The sequence below is a fragment of the Hemibagrus wyckioides genome, linkage group LG06, assembly GCF_019097595.1.
Source record: "Hemibagrus wyckioides isolate EC202008001 linkage group LG06, SWU_Hwy_1.0, whole genome shotgun sequence".
In the NCBI taxonomy this organism is placed as follows: Eukaryota; Metazoa; Chordata; class Actinopteri; order Siluriformes; family Bagridae; genus Hemibagrus; species Hemibagrus wyckioides.
In genome coordinates, this window is record NC_080715.1 from 13,397,073 (window position 1) to 13,409,745 (window position 12,673).

Consider the following 12,673-nt stretch of genomic DNA (forward strand, 5'->3'; position numbering starts at 1 on the left):
TGCAGTGCTGTTCTGTCTTTGCTCTTCTGTTGAATATTCAGCATTCACTCGCCTGTTTCCTCTAATAACCGGAGAGCATGCTAATGAATTCATCAGGCTCAGCTGCTAATTGGCCGTTTGAACAACCCTGACTCCTTCAGTATGTTTCTCTCTGCCAATCAGGACTCTCTCTGAATTGTTCCATTGTTTACTCATTACATTGATGTGCATCCAAGCTGGGTTTTTATTAGTTTTTCTCATTATTATTATTATTATTATTATTATTATTATTTTGTAGCTCAGCTTTTGTCATCGTCTAATGGCCTCATATCCTTTGCGGTTATTGAGATTGAGCAGTATGCTTTGTCAGGAATGTTAAGCCACTAAAGTGTTTTTTTTTTTAAGCTTGGCTTGTCTTTCTTTTTCCTGATTGGTTCATTTACTTTCTCCAACTGGCACCTATTAAGCTGCTATGGAGACGGCTCTCATTATTTCAGCTCAGGCCCCATCGGGAGCCACGGACAGTCGCAAAGGTCAGAGCCGTGACATCACCGCGACCGCGGCTAATCTCATTTGAGCTCTGAATCCTGCGGTAATCGGACTCCTCTTGTCAGAGAAAGCACATGAAAAGGAAAGTCAGGAATTAAACGAGATTTAATTTCCTTTCTTTATATATTTCTCATTCTCACACAGAGACCATATTAGGAAGCTGCTTTTCTTTATTCTTTCTTTCTTTCTTTCTTTCTTTCTTTCTTTCTTTCTTTCTTTCTCTCTCTCTCTCTCTCTCTCTCTCTCTCTCTTCTCTTCTCTTGACTTGTAGCTATGTTTGTACTGTCTGCACATATGTGTGTGTGTGTGTGTATGCTGTGTGAAAGTGTTTCTGTGGACCTTTGTGAATGTTTTACTTTCCCCCGTGTGTGTGTGTGTGTGTGTTTTCTGAGAGAATGTGTGCGTGCTTTTCTCAGGAATAGTGTGTAATGAATATGGAGAGGCTGCAGAGAGAGCTAATTAAAGCAGGCAGGCTTTGCGCTGGTCTGCAGGTGTCCTGTAACACTCCTCCTCCCCACCTCACACACACATACACACACACACACACACACACAGACAAAGAAATGCGCTTTGAGTTTAGATTTTACTCTCTAGATCGTTTCACCCCATAAATATCAGACTCTCTGTGGTCTCTCCTTATCTGTGGATTAATTTTGTGGTCATGATCATGAATGTACAGTTTCTTCGCATTTATGCTGTTTCTTTATGTGAGCATTTTTATTGTTATTTAGACTTGTTGATAAGAGTTTATAACAAATTTAGTTATAATAAACAAGAGTTTATTTATAACAGTCCGAACCCCCAAAACCATGGCAGCTGTGAAGAAGTAATTAGCTCTGATTTTCCATTGCACAGTTTTTGTTGTTGTTGTTGTGGTGGTGGTGGTTTCTATTTATTTATTTATTTATTGTTTTGATTAAAGATTGTTTTTGAGGATTGTAATTTGCTCAAAACACACAGAGTAAGAGCTAGAGTGATGGAGACATCATGTCATTAACCTTGTTTACCTAAACATTACACATACGCTATGTTTACTGTATTATAAAGTAGTGTAGTGAGAGATCAGAGCGACTCCACAGTGCAGAGAGAGAGAGAGACTATGTTTGTGAGCGAGAGAGAGAAAATGGGAAGTTGTAATTAGAAAATGACAGTGTGTATGGAGGCGTTAGTGATGGTGTGTGTGTGGTAATTAGGCCAGTTCAGGCCTCTGTTGAACTTGGATGTGAGAAATGCTTGACTTGTCTCTTAGTCACTTTTCTAGACTGCAGCGCCGGCCCATTACAGCTGTTTAATCCAGCGTGCTGCAGCTGTGCTCTGTAGACATGCAGCTCAACTCATGTCACAGCTGACTCAGCAGATTTGCCCTGTTTGTAAGGCAAGAGTCACTTGTAATGAATGTGTGTTACTAGGGGTTTTATTGTACACTTATACAGCACAAATACTGAAAGGATTTTCACAGAGAGTACATTAAAATATCTTTTTTGTCTCTGGATTGATTGACCTTGTGTTAAGCACTATTATTAATGTCAACATTATCTATCTATTTATCTATCTGCCTGTCTGTCTATCTATCTCTTCCATCTGTCTATCTATCTATCTTTCTGTCTATCTGTCTGTCTGCCTGACTCTCTCTCTATCTATCTATCTATCTATCTATCTATCTATCTATCTATCTATCTATCTATCTATCTATCTATCTATCTATCTGTCTGTCTGTCTGTCTGTCTGTCTGTCTGTCTATCTATCTATCTCTTCTATCTTTCTGTCTGTCTGTCTGTCTGTCTGTGTCTGTCTGTCTGTCTATCTATCTATCTATCTATCTATCTATCTATCTATCTATCTATCTATCTATCTATCTATCTATCTATCTATCTATCTATCTCTTCTATCTTTGTCTGTCTATCTATCTATCTATCTATCTATCTATCTATCTATCTCTTCTATCTTTCTGTCTGTCTGTCTGTCTATCTATCTATCTATCTATCTCTTCTATCTTTCTGTCTGTCTGTCTGTCTATCTATCTATCTATCTATCTATCTATCTATCTATCTATCTATCTATCTATCTATCTATCTATCTATCTATCTATCTATCTATCTATCTATCTATCTATCTATCTATCTATCTATCTATCTATCTATCTATCTATCTATCTATCTATCTATCTATCTATCTAGGATGCAGTTGAACGATAGACTAGTTAATGAGTAAAAGGCTACTGACATGTTTACACTACCTACATGTTCTTACAAAACTATATGTATTTTCTTAAAACAGGTTTTAAAACTCTAAACAGAAATTCTGTTCATTTCCCAACTTGACTAGGTAATAAGACCCGTGTGCATTGTTAACAGCATTGTGCAATTGAATTGAATTGGCAGATTTGCATAGATGGCTGACCAGGAATGATGCCAGTATGCTAATGTAGCATGCAGTAGGTTATTGTAGGTGAGCTAGCTTTGATCCTGTGAAGACTGTATTCAGGCTTCGCATTCTGTGGAGGAGTGCACTACATAGAGGTTCTATATATGTCTATGTAGTGCACTGAATGCTTACTGGAGAAGCTTTTTCGATTCAGTCCATATGGCACACACTTGCTTAGACATGAGAGATAAACGATGTATTAACAAATGTTCCTCAATCACAGTTTCATTATCTCAGTATAAATATTCCTCTTTCTAGACGCTTCAAGAGTTCAGCTGTCAAAACAAGTTCTGAACAAAGATCTGGAAAAGCATCAATCAGTGGGTTTAGTTATTAAAAAATAATAACTTTTTTAAAAATACTTTTGAGTCAGACTCTGACTAGACAGCTGGTGGCCTTCTACCAAAATTCAGTGACTGGGAAAAGAGGCTATTAGCCAGAAGTACCCAAGAAGCCTGAAAGAACTGGAGAGATCCACTGCTGAGAAGGAAATGCTGTTCACCGGACAACATTCACCTGGATGCTCAAAAAAAATGAAAAATACCGCTATATGAAATCCTGTTTGAAGACTCGGACTCTTGGAGAAATGATGCTATAGACTGATAAGGCCACACCGTACTTGGCATAATGTCCTGTTGGACAGAAACCCAACACGGCTCATCACCCTGGTAACAGCATGCCCACAGTGGTAGCATAATGTTTTGGGGATTCTTTCCAGCGGCAGTGACTGGGAACATCATCAGGCTTGAGGACAAGATGGATGGCGCTAATACAGGACAATCCTAGAAGAAAACCTGCTTCAGAATATAAGAGATTTGAGGCTGAGGCAAGGGTTTTAGTTTCTAGCAGGACAATGACACTTAAGAATACCGCTAAAGCGCCGCTAGAGTTGTTCAACACCAAAACCCTGATATTGGTAGACTGGCTCAGTCAAAGTCCAGCCCGAAAAAATTTGAGTGAGGATTTACAAGAAGACTTCAGAATTGCTGTACACACACAGTCTGGGGGGGTGGGAGAATAAAACACATTGACAATAAGAGAACAGGATGTATCCCAGAAGACCTGCAGCTGAAATATATTTTGCTGTTTGTTTGCCAGTTTGTTACCAGTGGAAGTAAAGTGGGTGGGAATGACACGTCTTCAAGCTGACACTTCTCTGCAAGAGCTCTAAGAACGGGTAAAGAAGTGTGATAATACATAAATGTTGTCAGTAAGAGGTTATAAATCCACATGTAAGTGTCTGGGTGACGCACAGTGCCATATCTGCTGCTCCCTCTCTGTCTCTGGTTAACTGACAGCATGCGTAATGGCGTCTGAAGCTTTTGCTCTGAAGCTCTGACGCCAGCAGCATGGCCTCCTCTGACAGCCTAATTATTACCTTTATTTATCCATTTGCTCGACTCTACTCAGCCTCGGTTTTTGATATCGGCCCCTCAGTCGAGCCTCAGCCAATTTGCTGAAGAAACGATGGCTTGACACGTCTCCACAACCGCACACGTTTGTAATTAAGCAAACATGCACGTCAGTATGTGTAACACATTTTCACCTAGCAATTGATACTGACTTACACGTGTCAAACAAATTAACCTTTTAAGCAGGGCGCATATTCACCTTCGCATTTCCTGTCTACGGGTGTCGTCTCCTTCACCATGTCCTTGTGTACAAGTGTGCACTCGGTAATCAGCCCTACACCCTCTTGGTATCGATACGTGTATTGATAATGCGCACTATCTGCATGTCGTTTTTCGATTTAGGCTGGAAGTACATTGTTTAGCATTCAGGCCACAGATGTGCTGGTCTTAATTAGGAAGCTGAATGGGCGTGCTGTGGTTGCATGCCAAACACCACGATGAAATAGCTCCTGTTTAATGAGATAAATGTTGCAATTAAGTTATGAGAGTGGTGTGAATCACACAGATAGCCTGCCAGAGGACAAATGACAGGAGGCTGTGTGTGTGTGTGTGTGTGTGTGTGTGTGAGGGTTTATGAAACCCCATATTTAAAGGAATGCTCCAGCGTTTTTCAACTTAATCTCAACCACATCTGTAGCGTATTTCTGATTGCAGCAGACAACAATTTTGACCTTTCCCTGTACCGAGAATGGAAAAAGTCGAAAATGTGCTTTTAATGGTCGTCTGTGGGACATTCTCAAATACTCCTCTGGTACTTTGCTTCGAATACACAGCATTTAACCCAAACGCAGTACCGCTTAAGATCAAAGTAAACGCCTTAGGACGAGACAGATGTTAGATAACGCCTTAGCTACGCCGTTCTTATCATACATCCAGATGAAGATGAGATGAGAATGAGATGAACTTTGGGTTGTATTTTCGTACATTTTCTGTGACAATGCACCAGTCCTGCAAATGACTCAGGACACATGGAACAATAGACTTCTGTGTGTGTGTGTAAGTGTAACACCTGTGAGGGTCAGTCAGAGCTGTCTTTGATCTAGAGCCGAGTCCTCTATTCAGATCGTCCTCCTCTCCGACATATGACCTGTGAATACGTCTTTCCGTCTGCGTGATACTGTTTGTGACGTCAGTGGTGGTGTTTCACCTGGGAGAAGAATCCAGTCCGTCTCCGTCGTAGCATCGCTCACACAGTCCATGCGTGTCGTCAGTCATCTGTTCACTCGCCCTCATACATTCACGTTGCCTTAAGTTTCGAGTCTTTATCCTTGGTGGCACGTCCCGTCTGTGCCTCGGCAACATAATGACTCAGTTTTCACCTGATTCTTTTATGCAGATTGTATGCCGATGATGCATCTCCGAGTAGACAGACTGAAATCTGATTACTGCATCACGTGTAATATGTAAATCAAGTTTAGCTCGCATTACATTCATTCTGCTTGTTCTAAAATGAGGGAGAAGCGGTTGAAAAAAACAGGAAAAAATTGACTTTTCTTTTTTTCTAAAATTCCATAAAACACAGAATAAAGACAGGGTCACGGACAATCAATTTTTATTTATTTATTTATGGGGGGGTCTAATGTGTTGGAGAGTCAGATTTATTGCATTGTGCACCTTTAATTAAAGCTGTCTGTTTAAAAAAAAGCAGAAAAATGACCCGTCTAAAATTATTAGGTTTTTCATGATGCTCTGGCCCCACCCCACAGCTCCTGGTTCTCCAGTTCGATCCTGAGCTCATGTTACTTATCATGTGAAGTTTTCCCATGTTTTCCCCACATCACTGTGGGTTTCTCTGGGTTCTCTGTTTTACTTCCACCTCCAAATTTATGATGGTTTGTGAACTAGCTATGCTGGTGTGTGTGTGAATGTGAGTGTATAGTGCCCTGTGATGGACTGGAGTACCAACCATGATGTGTGTACTCTTGCCTCATGCCCAGTGTTCCCAGATCCACCATAAAAAATATAAATACATATATACATACTGATACCTGATCCACACACACACACACACACACACACATTTTTTTAAATATTTTTTATGGTTACCATTATGACCACCTGCCTAATATTGTGTTGGTCCCCCTTTTGCTGCCAAAACCGCCCTGACCCATCATGCACTGTGTATTCTGACATCTTTCTTCAGCAGTTTGAGGAACAGTAGCTTGTCTGTTGGATCGGATCACACGGGTCGGCCTTCGCTCCCCACGTCCATCAATGAACCTTGGCCATTCATGACCCTCTCACCGGTTCACCACTGTTCCTTCCTTGGACCACTTTTAATAGATACTGACCACTACAGACCGGGAACACCCCACAAGAGCTGCAGTTTTGGAGATGCTCTGATCCAGTCCTCTAGCCATCACAATTTGGCCCTTCATCAAACTCACTCAAATCCTTACGCTTCCTGCTTCTAACACACTAAACACACACTTCTAACTCTAACACTTCTAACTAATATATATATATATATATATTCTTTATATTGAAAATAGTGATATTACAGGTATCAACAGGGTGAATGTTGGCTGTATGGAGGCAGAGAGATGAACTACAGTGAATCATCTTTTGTGATGAGGTGAATCAGGACTTGGCTGATCCAGAGTCACAGGCTGGAGCGAATCCCTCTTCTTTAGCGTTGCATGAAGCTTAGTGGAGAGTCTGAATCCTTTCTGCTGTTGTGATAAAAAAAAATCCCTGTAAGGGAGCACTGCAGCTCTCAGAGGCTCTGTAAATACTGCCACAGTTCGATTTCTGTTTATCAGCCACATAAAGACATTTGCTGATGGAATTCAAGTCACAGTTCTTTCCTTCTTCTTTATTTATGCATGGTAACACTTGCAGGCCATTAAGCACAAGTTAATTAAATTGGTTATTAAGTAAATGGGCAGTTATGGCCGTGCTGTTTTAGCACATTTGTACATGCACATTTATACTTTTCTCTCATGTGTAACTGCGCTAAGCTTTCTGTGCATTCCTTATTAAATGGGTTTTTTATTTTTTGCTTTTCGTCTCAGTAGGAACTTAGTAGGTAATTAAAGGCCGAGGAAAATATCTAGTCAAGATACCTGAAGACATTTTCCTCTGTACGCTGTTGTGTATCGTATTTAGTTTTCAAATAAAACAGTGAAAAGGAAATAGAAAAATAAATAAAACATAATGTAAGAAGTATAAATCAATAAAAGTCAAAGAAAATAAGAAAAAAATAGAAAGAATATAAGCTATATATAAAAAATATATAAATATAAGAAAAAAGAAAAATAATATTTTATACTCTGACTTAGAGCCAAGACATTAGGCTTCCTAGTCCCTAATAGATATAACATTTTAATATTTTTCTCTTTTTGTGATCGAGTTAATGATGTTTACAAATTACGAAGAAAACTGAATATTAATTCAGCATTTTAATTAAACATTAATATTCAGACTGGAAAAAAAATGCAATGGTCTATTTTTTTAATGAGAAAAGCAAGATCCCTGTGCTCCACAGCACACACACACACAGAGAGAGAGAGAGAGAGAGAGAACTGTAATGAATATTATATGTAGGTGTAAGCTACTTATTACCATTAGGATATGATAATATGGTATTGCTTGTGTATGCAGGGATCAGTATTGTGCGTATGTGTGTTTTGAGCTGGCTGTGTGGTTAAGCAGTGTGACTGGGGCACACATTAGAAATGATCCCAGTGAGCTGGAGAGATGCAGTCGGGTGAATGAGGCGCTCAGTGAGGCAGAGATGATGCATATTATCTGAGCATCTTTACTGCCACCCACCCATACCTAAAGACACACACACACACACACTGCTAGGGGTACATGGCTGGATACATGCTATATACAAACAGTGTATCTCTCTCTCTCTCTTTCAGGTTCGGGAAGAAGAAAGAAGAGAAGAGTAAAGGTGAGAACAAGGCGAGCATGCTGAAGCATGCGTCAGAAATGCTGAGTGAGGAAGAGTTGGAGAGGATGAAAGAAGAAAGGGAGAGGTGAGACCACCTGTGCTTAGATCTCTTAGCTGTTTCCTCCCACTGCTCTTCAGCTTCTCACACTCTCAGTTCCCTAATATTGATCTGAACCTGGCAGTGGCATCCTTTCTAATCCTCTCATCTTCCTGTATCTGCTTAAAGCACAAATCGTGAACATACTGCTGGTTATTAGTGTATACGTCTCTATTCTATGTTATATCGCATTTCACTGCTTTAAGTTCTCAATAATAGTTCATTGTTTTCTATTAGAATTAGCATTAGGCTGTGTTTACCTTCATTCACGCTAGCACACGACAAAACGACAGACACCAATTTATTTTCTGAGCAAGTTTCAGACACGCAGTCAGCTAGAGAGGCATTTAAAACGAAATTCCCTCATAAGCAAATGTGTTATGCAAATGATTTAGTTCTGCGTAAGGATTTAAAGACTCTGAATGATTGCCTTTAGTAAATTACACATTTTGTGTACGTAGCCTTGTGTGGTGTCCTTTACCCCGAAAGACTAAAAGCAAACAAATGCATATAAATCTTTTATTTCTAAAGCCCATTTAAAAAGCTGAGGTACATATTTATCCTTATAAAATTACAAGCTTTATAATTATATATTAATATTGACATTTGAAACCTCTGTATGTTTTCCTGCCTTCCCACACGAGCAAGGCGTCTGTATCCGGCTTCATTTTATTTTATTTTTAGCCGAAGCGTGCATTTTTTTTTTGTCTAACTTAAATAATCAAACCTTTTAAAAGCGTGTTTTTGAGAGCAGTGGTACTTTAAATATTGCAAGATATTGTTCTCATTATTAATAAAAGAGTAATGTTCTTCCAGGATTTGTAACAGTGGTAGAAGAATAACGGTAGTCACTGGAGAGCTAAATTATTGAATAGTGATATTCCAGCTTGCTATTTTGAGAGACTCATGAACTATTAGAATACTCTGTGATCACACTGTAATAAGAAAGCGGAATAAAATAAACAGAAATCTTATGAGGTCTCTCACTTGGGTACGTGGAACCTGCCAGTACAGGAAAATAAATTCATTTAGACTAATCAAGAGAGATATTTTCACATTATTTTGTGTCGTGTATTCCAAGGCTTATGGTGAGTCAAAATAGGCACATCTTCCTCCTGTTCTCTTCCATATGGTCCTGAAGCTGTTTTTCTGTGTTCCTGGCCTTCTCTAGCTTGAGAGAGGAGAAAATAAATAGAAGCGAGCCATAGCACTGCCTATCTAAATGTATTGATCCTGTCGCTATTTATCTTGCAAGTCATATTGCTGCAAATATAGTGAGGAAAACAAGCTGAGGCGTCTTGGACAGTAAAAACCATTGCTTCTCAGAGTAAAACCCAGGAAAAGCAACATGCACTTAATTTCCTGGTTGTGTTTAAATCCGAACCCTCTCTGTTTCCTTCATTCACCAGGATTGAAGCGAAGCACCAAGAGCTGAGGGATCGACAGGCTCGCGACCGATTCGTTCCTCCAGATGTGGAGGACGACGACGTGGACCCTAACTACGCCCGGATCAACGCGTTCAGAGGACGTCCGTCTCAGTCTCCGTACGGGACCCGTAGCCCGTCGCCTCAGAGAGCGACGCACCCCACCGATCACAGCCAAGAGCCGTCAACTGAAGATCCGCTCGATAGCCTCTACGCCAAGATCAACAAACCGAGAGGCCCAACTCCACATGCAGCTGACAGGTGAGAAACACACACACACTTAACCACAGGTGTCTCACAGTAGCGAGCATCTTGAAGATGTTTTTACACATCCATGGTGCTTCTAAAGTAGAATGCTCGATAGTTGGTAGGATTCATGACCTCATCTTTGTTGAGAAGTATAGCCCCTTTTTCTGTTTGTAAACAATGTGGGCGGAGCTTATGTGGAGGCAGAAAGATTCAAGCTGTAGTTATCAAGTTTTGTTAGTTTGTTTTTAAACAGTGACTGGTCAAAATCCGAATTTATCTGACTATGTTAGGTCACTCACTGTCCAGGACCACGAATGTTATTTGAAAAAATTAACTTTAACGGACGGAACCAGATTAGCCGACCCGTACAGTATGGACGAAGTGACCGTATGACCTCTGGTTGAGAGACCTGACATCTACACCTATCTGATAGAAAAACCGAGCGATTCTGGAAACTGTAGAAAGGGAGATGACACAAACAGTTTCCTTTGTTTAGTCTCTAGTCGTTAGCTACCAGTTAGCTAACTTACACACTAAAAAATTGTTCCCCAATTTCTGATGAGGTAGGCATAAATAAGAAATATTTAGACACATAACCAAACCAAACTTTATCTGATATGAAGTGTGCGCTGCAAACACAAGCAACTTAAATGATAGTTTCTGTCCAGTCCGCTCGTTTTATTGCATTTAACCATCGCTATCGTGGGTTTTTTTTGTCTGGCAGTAGCAGCAGTTATTAGAACTTTAAATTGGAGCTTGTACTCCATCGATTCTGTCACGCAACAACACAAGATGATGTTTGCGTTCCTTGTGTAGCCGACTCTGTACTGGTTTGTATTGGCCGCCTCCAGTTTTCCCTTTGTTTTGCCTCCAGCTAGCGCTGTGACGTAATCAAGACTTCGGCCCAAAAAGGGTCTATAATGTGATTAATTAACAGTTTTATTGTTTTGGCATTTAATGTTTTGTACAAATTATGAATTTTTACACATAGAGACACACAACACTATAGCTTACTCCCTGCGTGTCTTTTTTGCGCTGTAGTGCCTGTACACATTGTACTTGGGAGTGAAGTTATGAAAAACATGGCCATGCTCTCTGCTTGGGATGGATGCAGTAGTATCTTTCCTCTGTCAGTCACAATGATGGTCACAACAGTGGGCATCTGTGCTGATGTATGCGGAAGAGTGTCTTGGTGTCCCGAGCAGCAGTTTAAAGGAGAGTTTGGCTTAAAGGGAACGTTTTTCTTTCACCCTCACCATATGGTATCTGGCGTACATTAAAGAGAGAGTTAAGTACACTACCAGTCAAAAGTTTGGACACACCTTTTAATTCCATGGTCTTTCCTGATGTTTATTTCTTTCTACATTGTAAAACAATGCTGAAGGCGGCCGAAATACACAATAATCTCGTTTGAACAGTTGATATTGAGATATGTCTGCTACTGATGCTCTGTAAAGCCTTCATAACGGCTCTAATCTGAGGTGCTGTTAATTGGTGATTTCTGAGGCTGGTAACTCTAAATGAACTTCTCCTCTGCAGCAGAGGTCAGTTTTGGTCTTGCTTTCCTGGGATGGTCTTCATGTGAGCCAGTTTCATCATGGTGCTTGATGGGTTTTGCGAATGCACTTGACAATACTGTTCTTGCAAGAACTATTCCAGAACACCTGACCTTCGTGTCTTAAAATAACAACTGACTGTTTTTGTTGTCATTACATATGGAATACTTAAGTCCATGTGTGTTATTTCATAGTTTTGAAATCTCCAGTATTGTTCTAGAATGTAGAAAATAAAATCCCTAAACAAAAAACACTGAATTAAAAGGTGTGTCCAAACTTTTGACTGGTAGTGTAGATAGTTGGAATTAGCCTGTGACTAAAAATGGGAGAGAAATGCTGATTTTCTGCATATAGTATTTATTTCTTACAGAGGAAAATGTTCTGCTTTATATTCCACTTATTCCGAGTTATTCATCTGAACTGTTCATGTGGGCTGTTAGTATGTGTTTCAGGAGCCCACAACATTGTACTCTGTTACATTTATTTTTCCTCTAGATAACCGTGCCGGATGCAGTATGCCCTGTACTGTAAAGGCAGGTCTGTACAGTATGTCAGTACATTTGGGATTGTTTTTTATATTGATCGTTCTGTGAAGAAGATCAAAAGGTGTATGTAAAAGCAGTGTGTGGGTGTGTGTGTGTGTGGTGTATATAACTTCAAGCTGTAGTCTTCTTGCCAGGTTTCGTGTAATTATGTGTCTAATACTTATTGATGTCATTAAGCAGTATATTAAGCCATTTCCACTGCCTGAACATGCAAAGTGAGTCATGCAACATGAGCATTTTATTAGGAACACCTCTACACCTATTCATTCATACAAATATGTAATCAGCTAATCTTGTGGCAGCAGCACGAGAAAGAAGACGAAGAAATAGACTTTATTTGTCACATATACATTACTGCACAGTGAAATTCTTTCTTCGCATATCCCATCCTTGGAGGTTGGGGTCAGAACGCAGGGTCAGCCATGATACAGCGCCCCTGGAGCAGAGAGGGTTAAGGGCCTTGCTCAAGGGCCCAACAGTGGTCAACAACCCAGAGCCTTAACCACTTGAGCCACCACTGCCACAACACATTAAATC

At 40.1% G+C, this 12,673-nt stretch overlaps 1 protein-coding gene across 5 annotated transcripts in view; it reads left to right on the forward strand.

The window, feature by feature from the left end:
• Positions 1–12,673, forward strand: part of pard3bb (par-3 family cell polarity regulator beta b) — a 268,913-nt gene that overhangs the window by 205,414 nt on the left and 50,826 nt on the right. For all 5 annotated transcript variants that reach the window (XM_058392331.1, XM_058392335.1, XM_058392332.1 and 2 more), the window contains 2 exons: positions 8,234–8,350; positions 9,772–10,047. In XM_058392331.1, coding sequence (XP_058248314.1) covers positions 8,234–8,350; positions 9,772–10,047 — 393 coding nt within the window. The remainder of the gene's footprint in view (positions 1–8,233; positions 8,351–9,771; positions 10,048–12,673) is intronic.